The sequence below is a fragment of the Lonchura striata genome, chromosome 9 (assembly GCF_046129695.1).
Source record: "Lonchura striata isolate bLonStr1 chromosome 9, bLonStr1.mat, whole genome shotgun sequence".
NCBI classification, from domain to species: Eukaryota; Metazoa; Chordata; class Aves; order Passeriformes; family Estrildidae; genus Lonchura; species Lonchura striata.
Window position 1 is genome coordinate 8,304,039 of NC_134611.1, and position 17,141 is coordinate 8,321,179.

Genomic DNA, 17,141 nt, shown 5'->3' on the forward strand with positions numbered 1-17,141 from the left:
ATCCTGCTCCAGAACCTGCAGTGAATCGAGAGCTTGGTGCCTTCTTCTCCATCCCACCATAAACCCCCCACTGTCCCCATGCTCCTCTGCCTGCCCTGACTCCAAATGATCTGGAGGAAGCTGCTGGGCATGGAAAACTTGAGGTTTTCCCCTGATCCCTGGCTAAAGAGATTAGCAAGAGTACAAGCTGGAAGAAACCGAAACATCTAAAAGCAAAGCACAGGGAAGCAATAAAATGTCAGGCCATGTTTTTCCTGCTGGTTGATTAAAAATTCTCCTGATAAGCAGGAAAGCTTTCATGGCTGGACAAGACCTGTATCGTGTCAAACGCAGTGAAAGGTTTATTAGAGAAGGATAAAGCGGTGCAAGCATTGGGTTGTATTGCAGCCCTCCTGGAATTGTTATCCCCCAGGGCTGAGGAGCAGTGTGATTTTTGGAAAAGAGAAAGTCAAGCAGAAGGAGATGAGGCCTGGGTCTCCATGCTCACCATCAGCAGTGGCAAACCAGTGAGCTTGGAGACCTGTGCCCAGCCAGTGCCAAGATGCTGCACTGGGCCCATGGTTTCCCTCTAGCCTGAGAAATCTTGGGATCAAACACAAGACAGGAATGACAAAACAGGAAAACAAAAGGCTCACTTCCATGCTGTTGTGTTTGACTTCCCAAGGTTTTAATTGCCAAGGGCTGCATGGGGAGCCAGCTGGCTGCAAAGGGATGCAGATCTCCAGTAAGAGAGGCAAAGGGATGCAGATTTCAAGTAAGAGAAGAAAGGCTCTTTTTTGTTGTGGGTTTTTTTTTTTTTAATCTTTTGTCAGAGAAACTAACAACTGTTATGTTGTCCTACAGGAGATGCAGTTTTGTGTACATTTCCCCTTCAAAAAGTAAATTATCACTCTTAGTTACCTGCTTCCTCAGCTCTCCCAGCAGCCCTTGAAGCTTCTGCTGTTATTGTTTTGCTACCTGTAGGAGTAAGAGGGTGCAAGCGGCAGGAAAGCCAAGTACAGAGTGCAAAGGGTGCCTCAATTTTACAATTTTCCCCCTTGGAGCAGAAAACCTCTGCTTTTTACAAAGGGAAAACACAGTAGGTGGTTTAACTTGCAAGCCCTTGGCCCATGCTCCAAGAGATGTGCATTTCCCTGCAGATGTGGTACACAGTGTCAGAAGGATCAGGCCCACCAGCGTGTGGCCCTGGGAACAGGCTGGACAATCCCAATTTTACTGCCAAAACCTTGTTTTTGTATTATAACTTGGAAAGAGGGAAAAAAGGCCAGCTTAAAGCAATAATAATAATATTATTAATAATAAAAACGCATGGGCTATTTGGCACGCCGGGTGTATAAATCTCGACGTTAGCTACCTGTGAATCATGCAGCAGCACGTTAATTGGTGCCCCTCACTAGATGAGGATTTGGCACTGGGTCTGCATGTAATTACAAGCCACACACAGAAGGACACAGGCAGCTAATGAACTCCTGCCAAACTCCAGCTCCGCTCCTGCGGCTTTTGAAGTCCTCTGGTCTTTCAGCGTTTTGTATGGTAAGCACTGAAAGGCATCAAATCACTCCTTTGACAGTGTTTAGAAAGGGTTGGTTTGTTGAATAACCCAGTGCCTCCAAAGTCCCAAATCTGAGAACTGGAGCATCTATAGGCTCCTTTCTCAGCAGAGCAGTAAATAGGCTGGAAATAGAGGACACCCCTGAGGAGCTCCTGCCTCGCTGACAGGAGCCAGAGGGCTCTGGTTGCCACGATGGGCTGCAAGAAAAGAAACTATTTCCACTTAAAAATACTTCAAAACAATCCCACCAATGGGATGCTTTTTTTTTTCCCAAGCCTCGTTGTTTCAAACTGAGGCTGTGCACAGCATCTCTCATGGGTTTGCAGTTGCACTGGTGTTCTGAGTGAGGTGGTGAAAAGGGTTTTGGAAGGGTTTCTGCCCTGTTGGGAGGGCAGGTTTTCATGGGGCTGGGTTTGGAAGGTCGTGGTGCTTTTTCATGGATGTTTTGTTGCTGGGATGGGATTTCAGCCTGAGCCCTTCTCCTCTTTTCATGTCTGAGGTGACAAAGGAAGTAGTTGTTGAGATAAAAACAATTTCCATGAAAACCTGTGATTTTCAGGCAAACATACCAGGCGGGTTTCATGGCAGTACCATGGTGAAGAGGAATAATGCAGCTTGGCACGAAGCCCTTCCAAATAAAAAAGGGGGGAGGAGAGGAAACAGAAGAGCCTTTGTCAAAATTAACTGCAATAAAGAAAAAGGGACTCCTATTCCCTTGGGCTTCCTTAACCTTCTTTCCTCAATTTATTCACACGTTCCTTGACAGCAGGGCACAGCATTGTTGCAGGAGGCTGGAAATGGAAATTGGGAGTTGTCCATTTTTGGTTTTAAAAGGCATGGTACATGTTGTGTCCCTCGAGTCAGTGTGAATAGAGCCTTGCTCCTTGCCTGTGCCATTAGGATGTGGCCCAGTTCATCCTGTCCCTTAAAGAAATAGGGTTATGGGATGTCACCTGGCTGCAAAATGCAGCTTTTATGGGCAGGTGCATGGGAAAGGGGCTGGGGTGGCAAGGTGGCTGTGCCCACCCTGCCTGGCCCTGTGCTTGCAGAACATGGTGGTGAAGTTTCCAGTGCTACTGTTACACTGGATTTGCAGAATTTTCAGTTTCTTAGAGGGATAAAAGCACCTAAAAAAATCTGTTTGGCTTTTAGGGGCACAAATAATTCACAGGGTCTCATCCAGGGGCAGATGGGCCAAGATAGGTAAATCCTTGTGTGCAGCATGGGGTGGACACCTCTGTCACTGCAGGTGATGTCTTGCCTCCAAAATACCCCATTCCCAGCTGCTTTCCATCAAAACTTCTGTGGGCAGGGAGGTGTCCCTGTAATACAAAGCTATTTTAATTAGGAACATGGTTTTTATTTATTTTTTTTAACATTTCCAGCACGATCTCAGATATATCATGTATTGCTACACATTAGGATGTCACTCTGTGCAGTCAAAATACAGAGGAACAAGAAGAATGGTAATATTACACTTTTTTAACCCATTGATAAATAGGCAAAGGCTTTCAGAGCTCTGCTCTGGGGACCACCAAGATCAACCCCCATCACTTTTAAGGGCCTTTGGATCACTTCCACCCACGTCTCTCTGCCTTTCAGCACTCTGGGCCGTGCTTTATGTCCTGGAAATTCTACCAAATCGCGACTACCGAGGGGGAAAAGCTTCATTTCCAGTTAATCAAGGGAGTTGTGTAATACCATTTTCTCCTGGGGAACTTCCAGAAAAAAGAAAGGAGGAGAGGAAGGGGTGGGGGAGAAAGGGGAGCATTACATAAAGCAAGTATATTAAGAGGAAATAAATTATGAATTAAAAGTGATTAGTGAACTTTTAAGGAAGAGGTCAGAAGTGCTTTAAGGAATACAAACTTTTTAAGCTTCCAGTGCTTGTATTGGGTTACAGAGTTATAACCCAGCCTTATTTGTGCAGGTGGCTGCTGCTTCAAATCTGAAGAAGGATTTTGCATTTACAATAGGTACATTGACAGAACTGGGTCAAAAAGCTACTGGTGGCAGGCTCAGGGCTATGGGCAGGGGCTCTGCTGCCTCCTGCATAGGGGCACTTGCTCCCAAAAATGTGTTTAATTACAGTGGCACTGCCTGGCCATGGTGCTAAGGAAGTGTTTTAGGAAGTTCAGTGATGAAGTTTGATGAATTTTTATTTAAGAGACCTAATGTTGACTAGGTTTAGTGGCTTTATTTTTGCTTCATATGGTTTGTGTCTTTACTAAGTTAAAAATAATACACTTTTGTTGGCTGCATTACACTGACTACAGTTTTGTATTTCTACCTGTTCTTGTTATGGGTTGGAGTGTCTGTGCAAAGAGGAGGAGCCAGGGCTTCTGTTCTGGGGTGTTTGGGGGCAAGAAGCTGAGATAAGGACTTTTTGCTTGCTATTTTATGGATTAAAACAGCACCTACAGCTCACAAAATTTTCCATTTGAGTAGAGGGTGATTGAATTGGTTGGATGGGGCCCTGAGCAACCTGATCTAGTCAGTGACATTCCTGTGCATGAGTTGCAACTAGGTGATTTCTAAAACCCAATTTTTTCTATCATTCTGTGATTCTATAGGAGCAGAAGTTGTGATTATATGGGGAAATATGAGTGCTCACCCAGCCAGTGGGATGACAGGGACGAAGGGGAGCAACTTCTTTGCTCAGGCACTGGTTTGGCAGAAATCCCTTAGGTTTCCCCCAAAAGAAAGGGGGTGTTGAGTGTTGCTGGGGCTGGGCAGTGGCCTGAGCCCTTCCTCGAAGGCAGAGCCCAGAGGGGTGGTGGTGAGAGGCTCGTTCCAAACCCTGCTGACCAGCAGAACAAACCCTGCTCACTCCATTTGTAATTGAAAACATCATAGTCACCACAGTGTGTTTTTCACACAAGCTGTTGGCCTTCACCATTGCAGAATTCACAGCCACATCTTTATTTTTTTTTAATTTTTTCCCCCTCTCTTCAAGCTGGGTCATCTTAGGTCAGGCTTGTCATATCTGTGAGACTTCCAAAGCACATGCATGTGCAGAGGTGCCTCAAAAGGTGTTGACACTTTGGGGTTTTCATTGGTGTTGCATTTTATCCCTTGCTGTAGACAATGGGAAATGATGGCTTTGTTTCCATCAAGTTTGGCTGGAGCTGGCTCTGGATTCCTCTTGGTAATGTCTTTTATATTCCCCCTCTCCAAATTTCTTGGTTGGCCAGTCTGGTTTAAATCTGCTTTACCCACAAATGCAGAATTTTTAAAGGACCTACATATTGTGGCTTGGATAAGACCTTTTGTTCTTATTAATGCATTCTGAGGTATTGAAAATAAGTGTGCACTTTAATATAAAGGTTTTTTGATGCATCAACTCATGCCAAACTCCCATGAAGATCAACTTAATATTCTTTGTAGAATTCCCTTTTCTTTCTTCCTCTGTATGTGGTCCATATCTTCGAAAATAGGTGACAGCTACTAACTAAAAGCACTTTTTCTCCCACAAAAAAAAAAACAATGGCAGCATTTCTGTTCATCTGGAACTCTTGGAGCGTGAGGCTGGCACGTTGTGCTCCAGCCACATGAGGAAGTATTCTTACTCTTGGTTTCAAATCCAGAGGAATTTGCAGTGCAAGAGGATAATTTGGCATTTGCCTTAAATAATCTGTAACCAAGAACCTTTTTATAATGATATTCTCCCAGGATGTCTGGGTTAATAAATATGCTCCAAGTTGCAGAGTGAGGTATTAACCACAAAGGATGAATATCATGGAATCATGGAATGATTTGGGTTGGAAGGAACCTTAAAGCTTGTCTTTTTCATGGACAGGAACAATTTCCACAAGACCAGGTTGCTCAAAGTCCCATCCAACCTGGCCTTGAACATTTCCAAGGATGGGTTTGGGCAGCAGGTAGAGACACCTGTCACTTCTGACACCACCTCTGGTTCTTTTTAAAGGCACTTCTCAAATACCTCTGCAGCCTGGGGTCATCAGTGTTGTGTGGTTGTCTATATAGAAAATTAATATTTTTTGCTTTCTTCTTGTTTGCTATTGCACTAACAGGCATGAGAAGATGTTTTGCCCAAAATTCCTGATTATCCAGTTCTTACTAAAAACAATGAAACTAACCCCAAAAAAGTAAGAACCCAGAAAATATCATCTGAGTCAAAATGTTTGCCACTAGGAAGTCTTTTGGAATCTGTAGCATCTGGTGGACCTAAAATGGTGAGGTTTGCTTTGAAGTTCCTATGATTTAGATGAAAAGTAGAAATAGTAAAATGGAAAACAAAAATGTCACTCTTTTCATAGGAAGGATCCTAGACAAATTAATATAGAAAGGGCAAATGTTCATGGGAACTACATGAACAAAACTACAGCAACTAAAAATTAACTAATTTTTAATTTTTTTTTGGCAGAAACCAGACCTTTGTGCCCAAGAACTTTTCTAAACAGGTCAAATCACAGAAGTGCAATATATACTGATCCTTGTTTATAGGTTCTTTAGTACTCTAAAGCAGGTACCTGTTTTACCATAAAGTCTAGGGTTTGTTTGTGTGGAGAATTTTCTCTCCTCATGTGTCAGCTGAGAGTAGTGGAACTGTAATCGAGCTGAATGGGAATCTGTTTTGCAAACAAAGATACTAGATGTGTTTCCAAAATACAGGTAGATGCACAGATCAGTCTGCTGGACTGCTGGAATCAAGGTGAAGAACATTAAGACTGTGCAGGTAGTAAAATAGCAGAGCTGATGGTTACCCAGTTGTCTCCTTGTCCTAGTGAATATGTAGTCCTCAAATATCCAGGTTCAGTCAAAAAACACTGGGATGGAGGCACATCACTGATGCTTTCAAGATCTTTGAAAATCTGATTTTAATAGCTTGATCCAGTCTGCAGTAGGATCCGATCCTTATTTTGGCTGATACTGGGCTGCAGATTATTTTTTTAGCTGACCACACTCCCATTCCTTCAGATACACCCAGTGCTGGTGCAGAGCTGGCTTCTGTTTTGATTGACAGCACATGCCTGATACGACACAAATTGAAAATACTTCTATTTGTTGGGTTATTAACTTTTATTTATGTATTTATATCTATATTTATACATGTACAGTGTAAGTTGGCTTCGAGAGTTGCTCGCTCTTGCAGCAGTTGCCAAGGCTGGCCTTGCAGTGCTGCAGTTCTTCTCTGAAAGTTTTGGGAAGCCAACTTTTAAAGCCCCAATAAAAGCCTACCGTAGGCTAATCTAGTTTATATGCATTTTTAAATATGTACAAATATTGTAAACTAAATAAAGTTTATATGTACCCAAGATCAGCCACTAAGTACTTCAAATAGAGAGCCTGTCTCTTGTAGGTACCCAAATATTTACAGTGTGACTTGAGTAAGGAATTAGATACCCCACTCAAGCCCTGCCAAATTAATTAATGGTCTTTTTCACTTACTTAGGTAGATGTCTAATCTAGTGAAACCCTAAGAACACCCAGAGCCTGGATAGTGGCAGGAAAAAGCATCATGAAATACTTGTTAGAAATTACTGTTGCTTTGTTGAGATAGCCAGCAACATCCCACTGACCTGCAGGGTTAAAGAACAGAGATTTAATGGGGAAAAAAAGCCTAAAGTCCATCAAAACCAGACCTTTAAAAAGGAAAAGGTGGTGATGGTGATTAATTTGGTGCAAAGGTGAAGGCTGGGCTGGGAAGATGAGAGTGGCCTGGGTGGGTCACTGCACAAATGCCTCTTGTCTTACGCTCCTTCCACTTTTTGATGAGTGGCCAATGAAAGCTTATCCCCTTTAAAAATTTTTTTTTCCCCTATTAAATCTGCACAAGTGTTAACTTCTCAAAGATTCTGAGACTCAAAGTGCTGTACCCAACACAGAGCCCTTTTTTCTCCTGCCTTTGATTTTTATGCACATTTCAAGCTGGTCAGAGAGTACATGGGGGGGTTTGTTTAGGCTTGGTGCTAGGGTTTTAGCTTTAAAGGAGCCTTCCCAGGATTATTGCCTATTAACTGCCTCTTCATAAAGGTGCTGACCAAAGAAAGGAATATTTTTTCCTTGGTGCTAGACTTCCAAACTCGATTGGCTTTATTAAATAGAAAGACAAATAAATTTAAGCCCTGCTCTGAAATACCTTAGCACAGGACACCAGCAGTTAGAGGTCACCAAGTCACTTGGACTTCCTCCCAACAAAAGCAACATCATTTTTCAATGTCCAGCCCCACAGCATCCCGCAGTGTCTCGCACAATTCCTTAGTGTCCACACCTGCTCCATGCCACTCGGAGCGGGGCTGAGCCTGTTTGGATGGGGCAAGATCAGTCCCTGAGAGAATTCTGTTATGGTTTGGAGCCATGTTTGATCTCTTACAGCAGAGCTGGATAAAAGCTTGTGGTTGGGATTTCCTTGTTCTGTTATTAAAGCAAAAAAATCCCCGTTGTACAAGGAAAAGAAACTTTCCTTCACCTTGGGAAGGATGTTACAGGTCAGAAGGTAATTTCAGCATTGTTTACCTTCATTTCATTGGAAGGATCAAATCCCTTTGTTTTATGATTTAGTTTCCCATGAGATGGGGATAGCAGCCCTGCTCCTGTTGCACAGCTCCTTTTGGGTGTGCCAGTGTTGTGTCCATGCTTAAGGACATGGTCCACAGCCTTCTCTGTTATTTCTCAGCATGGAAATACCAGTATTAAGGAGGATGTGAGGCCCTTCTGCAGCATTCCTAAAGATTTTGCAGTCAGTCTGCACATGTAGGTGAGTTGTACCCACAGACAGAATGACCAGATAGTACCATTTTTGGAGAAAATGGAATATCCCCAAAATCATTGTAATTTTTTTGCCTGCCCTGTACATCTGTCATTCACTTCAGTGCAAGTCACTGTTTCCTGCAGTGAACCTCTTGTATCCTCAATAGTTTGGTACCGTGTGCAGGGATAGGAAGTGGTGGATGTTGAAGATTTAGCACCTTTATGGAGTTCAGCTGTTGAATCTGTAGATCTGCAGCCAGGGATGCACGCTCTGAATTCCCTGTTAAAATGCTGACTCAGAGAGGCAGACTGGAGCAGGAGAGGTGATGAGAACAGAAGTTCCATCCTCACAGTAAAACCCTACTCTGCTTCCATTTCCAAGGTGTGTGGGTTGTAAGCCCCACTTCTGGATCCTTTTGCCTCGGGCAGATCTCCTAGTGTGAATAATGTCTCTGTGGTGTTTTGTTTGAGGGATCCCAAAGGCATCTCTCCCTGTGTTTAATATTCTGCCTTCTTCCAGACTTCCCTCTGTATTGTTTTTTCTGCAAGGCTCATGTTCTGCCAGCCTTTTGGCACCACTACTCTGTGCTGGAGTCTCCTTGACAAAAAAATTGTGGGTGGTGACCTAGTCCCTCAGACAACCCATCCTCCAAATAAATAACCTCATGGAAGAAGAGCCATCTTGAGCATAATTTATTATTTGCTGTGGGCTGGGGTCTTCCATTCCTTGGGTGAAAAAGCAGCCTCTCATCCAGCCCTCAAAATCGAAGGCATGTTATGTCTTCTAAGTAATATTCACTCAGTTATAGGGAGTGTGTTTATGTTTCTCATGTAAAAAAAAGGGGAGGGGAAGGAAAAAAAAAAGGGAATCTGAGGTTAGTGTTTTGCTGGAAAAATATCAAGACTTGATTGGCAATATCCCACTAAACCACAAGTTTGTAGGAGAGAAAACAAACCCATTGGATTTTCCAAACTATGCCTATGTGCTTTATGAAAATGTGTCCCATATAGGTCACTTATGCTCTTATTATAGCAGTGGCAAGTGTACATATAATTGAAACACGGAAATACTACCCCATGCTGCTCAATGAATGAAGGAGAAACAAATCTTTATTATTCCTGTGTTCACAGAATATATAGGAACACTATTGTCTCTTTATTTTTTTTTTAATGTATTTTTTTAATTTCTTTTTTTTTTAGGGCCGGTTTTAGCTTTCAGATGTATTTTATTGTCTGTGGGAACATGTGTTTTACAGACCTGTCATGTGAAAGCCATTAGCAAGAGGAACTGGAGGAGTAACAATGAGCCACGTAACCGTGGTGTGTCTGCTCCCCGAGTTCAACCCCGTGCCGCCGCTCCGCGCGCGCGGAACCGGATCACACCCAGCGACCTGAGCACTTCCCTGCCATTCCTCACTGGGAAACCTGTGGGAATGCAGGGCTTCCCTCTGGCTGCCCTGGCTGCCCTGGGACCCTGGCAGGGGTCAGGAACCCCCCTGGACAGAGACCCCAGAGACACTGTCTGTGATCTCTGTCCGTGGAAAAGAGTTTTCAATCTTACAGGATGAATTACCAGCTCTGAGTGTTTGATATAAGTAATAATTAAGTGTGGCACAGGTGCAAAAGGAAAATTTTAGGATTCTAGATTAGGGGTTCAGAGGGCACAAGATGGAGGAAATTGGGTGTGCCTTGTCCTTTTTCTCCTTCTTCATGCCCTCCATGTCTCACTGTGGTGTTGGCATTTTCCTGTTGGTTCAGGCTGGGGAAACACTGTCCAACGTAGGTGACAGATATTGGCACGTTATTGTAAATCCAGCCCAGGGAGTTTGTGGTATTTAATGTTTGTAACATCCCACTGAGGGCAGAGCCCCACACGCTGCCCTGCAGGACAGAGCTGGGCAGGGCAGCAGAACATGTCAGAGATAAACAGAATAAACAACCTTGAAACCAGCACAGACGAATTATGACTTCTGCTTTGGCAGCGGGGCAGAAAGACAGAGACTTTCTACAATCTCAGAATCATCAATACCTCAGATTCCGACACAAACCTAAGGATTTTTTAAGTGGCCCATTAAAACGGGGTTGTTGGCATCACAGGCAGGCTTCTGGGGCCAAGCTGGCTGGGCATCAAAACGGTTAAATCATGGAATGAAGATCAGCTGGATTCACATGAGATGTCCAGTTTTATTTACCAAATCTGAGCCGGGCGGGCAGTTCTGGAACTGTTCCTCACTGGTTCACACATGTGGTGGAAACTGTCCTGCCTTGCCAAGCAACTCAGGGCCCAGAACTTGCAATTAACCCATTTCCAGAGCTTTTCAGAGGATCTGAAAGGGGCCCTGAGGAGTGGCCTAGACCACTACTGAGTACCTGAAAATTTCACTTCAGTATGTGTTGTCCCTGTTCACAGGCGATGGAGTTTTTTTCTTAAGACTAACAAAACCCTGCAGTAATCCTGGCTTAGGCAAACCCATTAACATATAGGAAAAGCAGCCAAAGTGGATTGCGCAAAGTGAAATCCAGAGAGTGGTTCATGTGGAGAACATGGGGAACATTACTTTGGTGACACTTCTGAACAACATGCATGGTGCCCTTGCTAATCGCATCTAGAAAGTGGTGTTCACTACAAATGTACTGCGGACAACTTTGGGTCAGACCCAACAGCGCTTCATTTTTTATTTATTATTTTTATTCATTTTAGAAGGAAAAACCCTCTGATGTCTTTTGACTGCTAGCTGTGTAAACAAACCCACAGATACTTAAGCAAGTTAGTGGTCGACAAGTATTCCCTAATGCCTTCTGTAGGACCTGGGTGTGAGACCTGTTGTCTTGGCCCAAGGACAGCTGGAACCACTGTGCATTTGTTTTTTCCCTTACCTGGGTTTCGCTCTGCAAGTGGGAGGAGGGTTTCCTGTACCTTGTGGCTTGTGATTTACTCTGAACATGGGTTTCAGGGAATCTGGGGCTTGGTTTTGTGGGGATGTAGTGCTCCTCTCGATGATGGGCTTAATAGCAAGAATGGATGGGGAAACTGAGGCAAAGGGAAGGAGGGTGCCCTGCCCAAGGTGACATTGTGGTTGGGAAACACCCTTCAGGGTTTGAGGCAGTGCTGTATTTGTCTGAAAAAAAAAATTCTAAAATGGAGTTACGGACATGCCACAATTCCCAGGTGTGCCCCCCATACTGTGTGTCCTGACCCATGGTCTTGAGCAGATCTGCTCCCTGAGTGGTACAAAGATCAGCCAAGCTGTAAGACACAGGAATCCTGCTCAGAGGGTTCCCAGATAGTATTTAAAACTCAGATTTCACGTGGCTTTATTGTGGTCGAATGGCTCTGATGGGAGTTCATCGCTTTTGTGGATGCTCTGGTCCTTGCATGGCTGGGTGTCCCACAGCTGCCCAAAGCACATGGCTGGTGCTTTAGTAGGTACAAACACTGACAGAAAACTGTCAATACACCCTGTAAATACAAAGAGGAGTGAGCCAAGGAAGGCTTCAAAGACAGGGAAGTGATGGGGATGGAGAGTAGCTGGCCAGGTAGGAGAGAAGCCCTGCGGATACTCGATCCTGCCGTGTTTGTTTGCACAGCTCTGGCTGCTCTGCCCGGCAAGCATCGGGCCCTCCCTGGAGAGAAGTGCCAGATTGGTTTTCATGGCCTTTTGCAGAGGCATTGCTCCAGGGGTCTGTTCCTGTAAGTTAATATTTGCAGCGCACAGGGCTTAACTGGAACCAGGCTGCGCAGACATCTGATAACCATAACAGAGGAGATGCTTTTTCCCTGCAAGACCAGCTTGGAAAAACAAATCCCAAGGCTATTCCCTTTGGAAAGATAGAGATGTGGAAAGAAAAGCACCAGGAATGGTGATGCGTGGTTTGCAAGGGGTCTTGTGGTTGAATCTTGGGGTTTTTTGTGAGCTGCTTGTTTCTGCCTGTATTGCTGATGGGTTTGGTTGTTGTCTCCCCTTCTTTGTAGCTGGGTTGCCCTTCCTCATCATCGAGACAAGCACAATCCAGCCCTACCAGAGGGGCTTCTACTGCGACGACGACAGCATCAGGTACCCGCAGAAGAACGTGGAAACCATCAACGACGCGGTGCTGTGTGCTGCAGGCATCCTCATCGCCATCCTGGCGGTAAGTGCCACCTCCAGAACCTCCTCCTCTGTCCCATGAGGGGTTTTTTGGCACCTCTTTGCCCTGCTAATGCCACAGGATCTACCCCGTGCACATCTCCTCTGCCATAGTGACTGTTTGACTTTCGGAGTTGCAAACATTTACAAATGAAAGCTTGTAATGAGAGGAATGAGATTACTCTTGAAGCCTGTAAACAGGCCCAAAGCTGTTTGGGCAAGTCATTGAGCTTCACAAGGACTTTTCCACCCTCCAGTAGGAGTTCAGAGTAAGAGGCAAAAACACTTGAGTGTCAGTAAAGACTTGGCATGGTTTGTCCCTATTCAAATAACTTGAGGTATTTGACTGTTTTATAAGGTTTAAAAAACAAAGAAAGGATACATCTTTCCAGCTAACTAGTGCCTGGAAAATTTAACAGCTTAGTATTAGGTTTTTAAGAGATTGCATATTACAGCTGTTTTTAAAAGACAATTAAAACCTTCCTTAGGGAGCATATTCCCACAGTCCTCCCTGTAAAATGTAGTTAATGTCTTACCTTCCCAATGCCTCTTCATTTTCCTTCTGCCAGTTTTTCTAGAGCTGTGTGAGGAAGTGATTGCATGGCAAGAGCTTTATTTGTCATGCAAAAAGCTGAACTCAGCCCAAAAAAAAGTTGAGCCTCCTGATGTGTGCCTGGTCTGGGGCAGAAGACAAGAGCTGTCTCCAGGTTGTTGCTTAAACACTTTCAGCTAGGATGAAATTCCCATATGAAAAGTACCTACATTTTCCTTCTCACCTGCTGCCAGAACTGTTCAGGTGGTTTCCCAGAAGTGCCACCTTCCTCCTTCTCCTTCAATTGGGAGGGATGGAGGTGGAGAGGTCAGGAGCACTTCTTCTCCTTTTACTTTTGCTTTCATGGAATGTCATGGGCAATAGATATTTTAGTGTGGCACAGTGCCTGCTTTTGTAATACCTCAGCCTTGTGTGATGTGAAGATCTCCATCATTTCCTCATCCCTCCATTATTCCCTGCACACACAGGCTCAGCAAAGCAGGTCTCCAAAATTGCCCTGTCCCTCTGCCCCCTCCTTCCCCAAAACAAGCCCAAAAGGTGCCAGGCCCCCAATTCTATAAACACAGCAGAACTTCACCCTGCAGGTGAATGACCCCTGAGTGTGGAAAAGCCATAAAAATGAAATGAAAAAGCCTCTCATTTTCGCATTACTGCCGGAGCTATCGGCACGCCAGCTCCATGCAGAGTGTGCTTCTGATTCCTAATGAGGCAGTGGCAAATACAGGAGTTGGAACAGAAACTGGAAACATAATCAGCTGCCTGTGTGATCCATCAACTCTCTACCACGAAATAGCAGGTCAATTAAAAGAGAATGAAAATCCCCAAAGAATTGGATGTTTCTGCCCTGGTTTCACTGTGCCCACAACAAATGTAACTTAATAAGGTAAATTCAAAAGCTCAGTATTTGCTGTTGAGTGACACAAATGGCTAACGAGGAACTGAAGCAACAGATTTCTTTGCTATGGCAGCCTGCATGGAAAATTCAAGTCAGCCTGACCTCCTTTTTCAGATGTAACCCAGATACCAGAATTACTGTAGCATAATAGGAATTCCTTCCAAATCCACAGAGCACTGAGCGCGCTCCTTTCGCTCACATTGTTTGCCTTGGGAAGGCAGGGCAGTGGTTGTGAGCACTTCCAGGGAGCTGGCTTTTGGGATGGAGCAGCCAAAATTTCACGCCCTCGCTTCACGTGGCATCACAGGCAGTCTAGCCTGGGGTAAAAAGGTCCAGGTCATGTTTTAAGTGGCTTGAGGACACCCAGAGAGTTGGTTAAGTAAACGGCAGAGGCGAGCCCTTTGCTTCCTTCAGGATGGGAGAGGACATGCATTTGGTTTTAATATCTGTGTATTTACTGACTTCAGGCAAATTTCCATGCAGATGACACCAGAGAGGCTCGTGCCCCTGGGCTGTGCACTCTCACCTCTCTCCGGACTGCTCTTCGAGCTAGAAGGTGGTTGATGTTTTGTTGGTGGTCCCTTGGATTGGATGGTGGGAAGGAGAAGGTGACACTCCTGAGCTTTGTAGGGGTACCACTACTGTGGTACCATGTCCCCACACCTGATAGATCTTGAAGAGCTATGAAAAATTCCTAATTAAATTAATTTGCTAGGTGATTTAAATGACACACCTGGATTAGCTGGCTGATTCACAGTTGAAGGTGTTATGCTGCAATGTGATTAGCTCAGAGGATGTTACATCAAAAGCAAGTGGCTAGAAAAGCTCTAAAAGTAATTACAGGCTAATTGGATTGCTGGTGATACCTTATAATAACAATAAAATGGTCTTGACAACTGAAAGTCTGCAAAAAGCATTCACAGATGGAAAAGTTTGATGTTGGCTTCTCTCTAGTAACCAGCTTTTTAAAATATGTCTGCCAGGGAATTGTGCCCATCACCTGGGAATGGCACATGTCCCATGTAGTTGGCTCGCCAGGAGTGCAAGGCAGGAGAAGAGCTTGATATCTTTAAAACTTGTTTTCTTTTCACGATGTCCTTCCAGTCTGTGCACATCTGTGCTGCATTAGTTTTTCACCATCCTGCTTTATCTGGGACAGCACTGCCAAGAAACCAAGTTTACCCAATTTTTAGCTTCTCATTAAGTTGATCCATGGCTTTCACTAAGTGGGGAGGGTTCCTGGGTACCCAGCAGCATTTCAGTGGGGGAATGAAAGCTCCAGTTTACAATCTGGTACATGTGTGCAATTACCCAGACCACCAACAGTGAGAGAAAAATACTGATCCCCAGACTTTTGTTGTTCCCTGTTTAAAATTGTCACATGCCTTTTCCCCAGGCCAAGAGCCTCAGGTTCGAGTGGATCTCTTTGTGAGTTTGCAGTAATGGCACATCTCCCAGTGTCAGATATCATCCTTAATTTGTCTGGTCTTCCCTCTGTGAAAGCCGTGGGTTTTGAGCCCCAGAGCTCCCCTTCCTGTGAATTTAGGCTTTTGGGAGTGGACTGCCCTCGTGCAGGAGCCTTGGTGTCCATCCAGGACAACCTCCCTCTGCAGGCCTCAGCCAGTCGATTTCCTGGCTGGCAGCTTGTGCTGGAAAGTGGTTCAAAATGGAGATAAACCATGGTCTTTGGAGACTGTGAGGATTAAAATGATGCAGCTCCCTAAACAAGCCTTGGTCGCTACCAGATTTCCAAGAGGAAATCTCAGCTGTGACGGGTAAACCCCAAATGGTGGTGCAGCCACTCAAAAGAATTTCTGTGCATGGTAGCAGAGCCTGCTCTAGCTTGGCATTTATTTTCTGTTATTACAGTTGTATCTCTCTTTGATAAAGCCTGCTTAGCTGCAATTTCAGCTGTCTTAGGTCAACCTTTGTTTTTTTTCAAGCCCTGGTACGAGTGAGTTCAAACAATGATACAGCTTTAACTCTTCTTAGTCTAATTGCCATACTTTTCCAGTTTATTAGTTTCCAAAGGTTGTGCCAAACTTTTAAAAAGGTAGGCAGGGGAGCCTCCTGCTTATGGCTGGCAGGCTGCCACGCTGGGAGGAATATTGCTGGCTGCTCCAAAAAGGGATTAACATGAAGGCATTTTTCTTGACAGTTAATTTTATATATCACAGTCCCCGTGACTACAGAGAGGCAGGGACAAGGGGCATCCAAAAAAAAAAAAAAACCAAAACCCCTCTGCCTCAATTTATTACTCAGGTATAAAAACATTTAGAGTAATTAATGAAATCCTAAAGCTGTAAATCTGGAGCTTAAAATTTAGGTGTGTAGCATGACAGAGAACAATTTAAATCTTTGGCTCTTTGGGAGAGGTGAGACATTTGGACTTCATTTCACAGCCTGATTTTCATTAACCTGCCTCTTAAGAGTCGTGAGTGTCAGAAGTTGGATCCTCTGCTCCCTGACAGTGATTTATGGCAATATTGTCAAACCTCAGCACCCCTGACACAAGAAAAACATAATGTGCTGCCATGTGATGGTGAGACCCCTTGAAATGCCCCAGAATAGCTGGACTTCTTGAAAGCCTTGAGGGATCTGAATTAGGTCTGCTGGCAACAAGTTTTGGGCCAGAATCTGAAAATTTTGGGGCTTTCTGTTTCTTTCCTTGTTGTGTTAATGATTTCAAGAGAGGAAGATAAGCAGGATGTGGGTTTATTTTCCTCCAAAATCAGTTTGATAAGAGGGTAGTGGGTCTGGTCTCTCCTTCCCAACACACACTAATTCTTTATCTGGTTTATGTCAATTTTCTTTTCTCACTATGGTGGGGTGTTACTTCACTTCTGCGAAGATATGCCAATGTGCTTACCCAAAATTTACTCTTTTGTTTTGTTTATTGGATTTTTCCATAAACAACATGCCAAGCACTGGGAGGGACAAGGGGGAGGATGGAGAGACACTGGGCCATGGCTTCTCTTTCCTCACTCCAGAAGCAGATTCCTGGTTTGAGATCCCAGAGCTGTCTCAGGCCTGCATTCACACCCATCCCTGCTTCTGCCTTTTGGACCCCTGGATGCTGAGAATTTTAAATGTTCTGTGCTGAAAGGCACAGACCCACAAAAGAATAATGTGTTTGACCTGAGGCCGTGGAGAAGACTTCTAAAATTGAATCCTAGAACTGGGATTATGAGTGTGTGGTTTGAATAGGAACATGTAATATCAGAGGGTGGAAAACAGTTTAGAATATATCAATATATATATGGGGCAAGATGGATGTTTAATTTGGTGGCTGCTCCTTCT

The 17,141-nt window shown here is 44.3% G+C and overlaps 1 protein-coding gene across 1 annotated transcript in view; it reads left to right on the forward strand.

Moving 5' to 3' along the window:
• The window catches only part of PLPP3 (phospholipid phosphatase 3), a 44,332-nt gene that overhangs the window by 12,329 nt on the left and 14,862 nt on the right, over positions 1-17,141 (forward strand). The window contains exon 2 of the mRNA XM_021542100.2: positions 12,240-12,397. Within this exon, the coding sequence (XP_021397775.1) occupies positions 12,240-12,397 (158 nt within the window). The remainder of the gene's footprint in view (positions 1-12,239; positions 12,398-17,141) is intronic.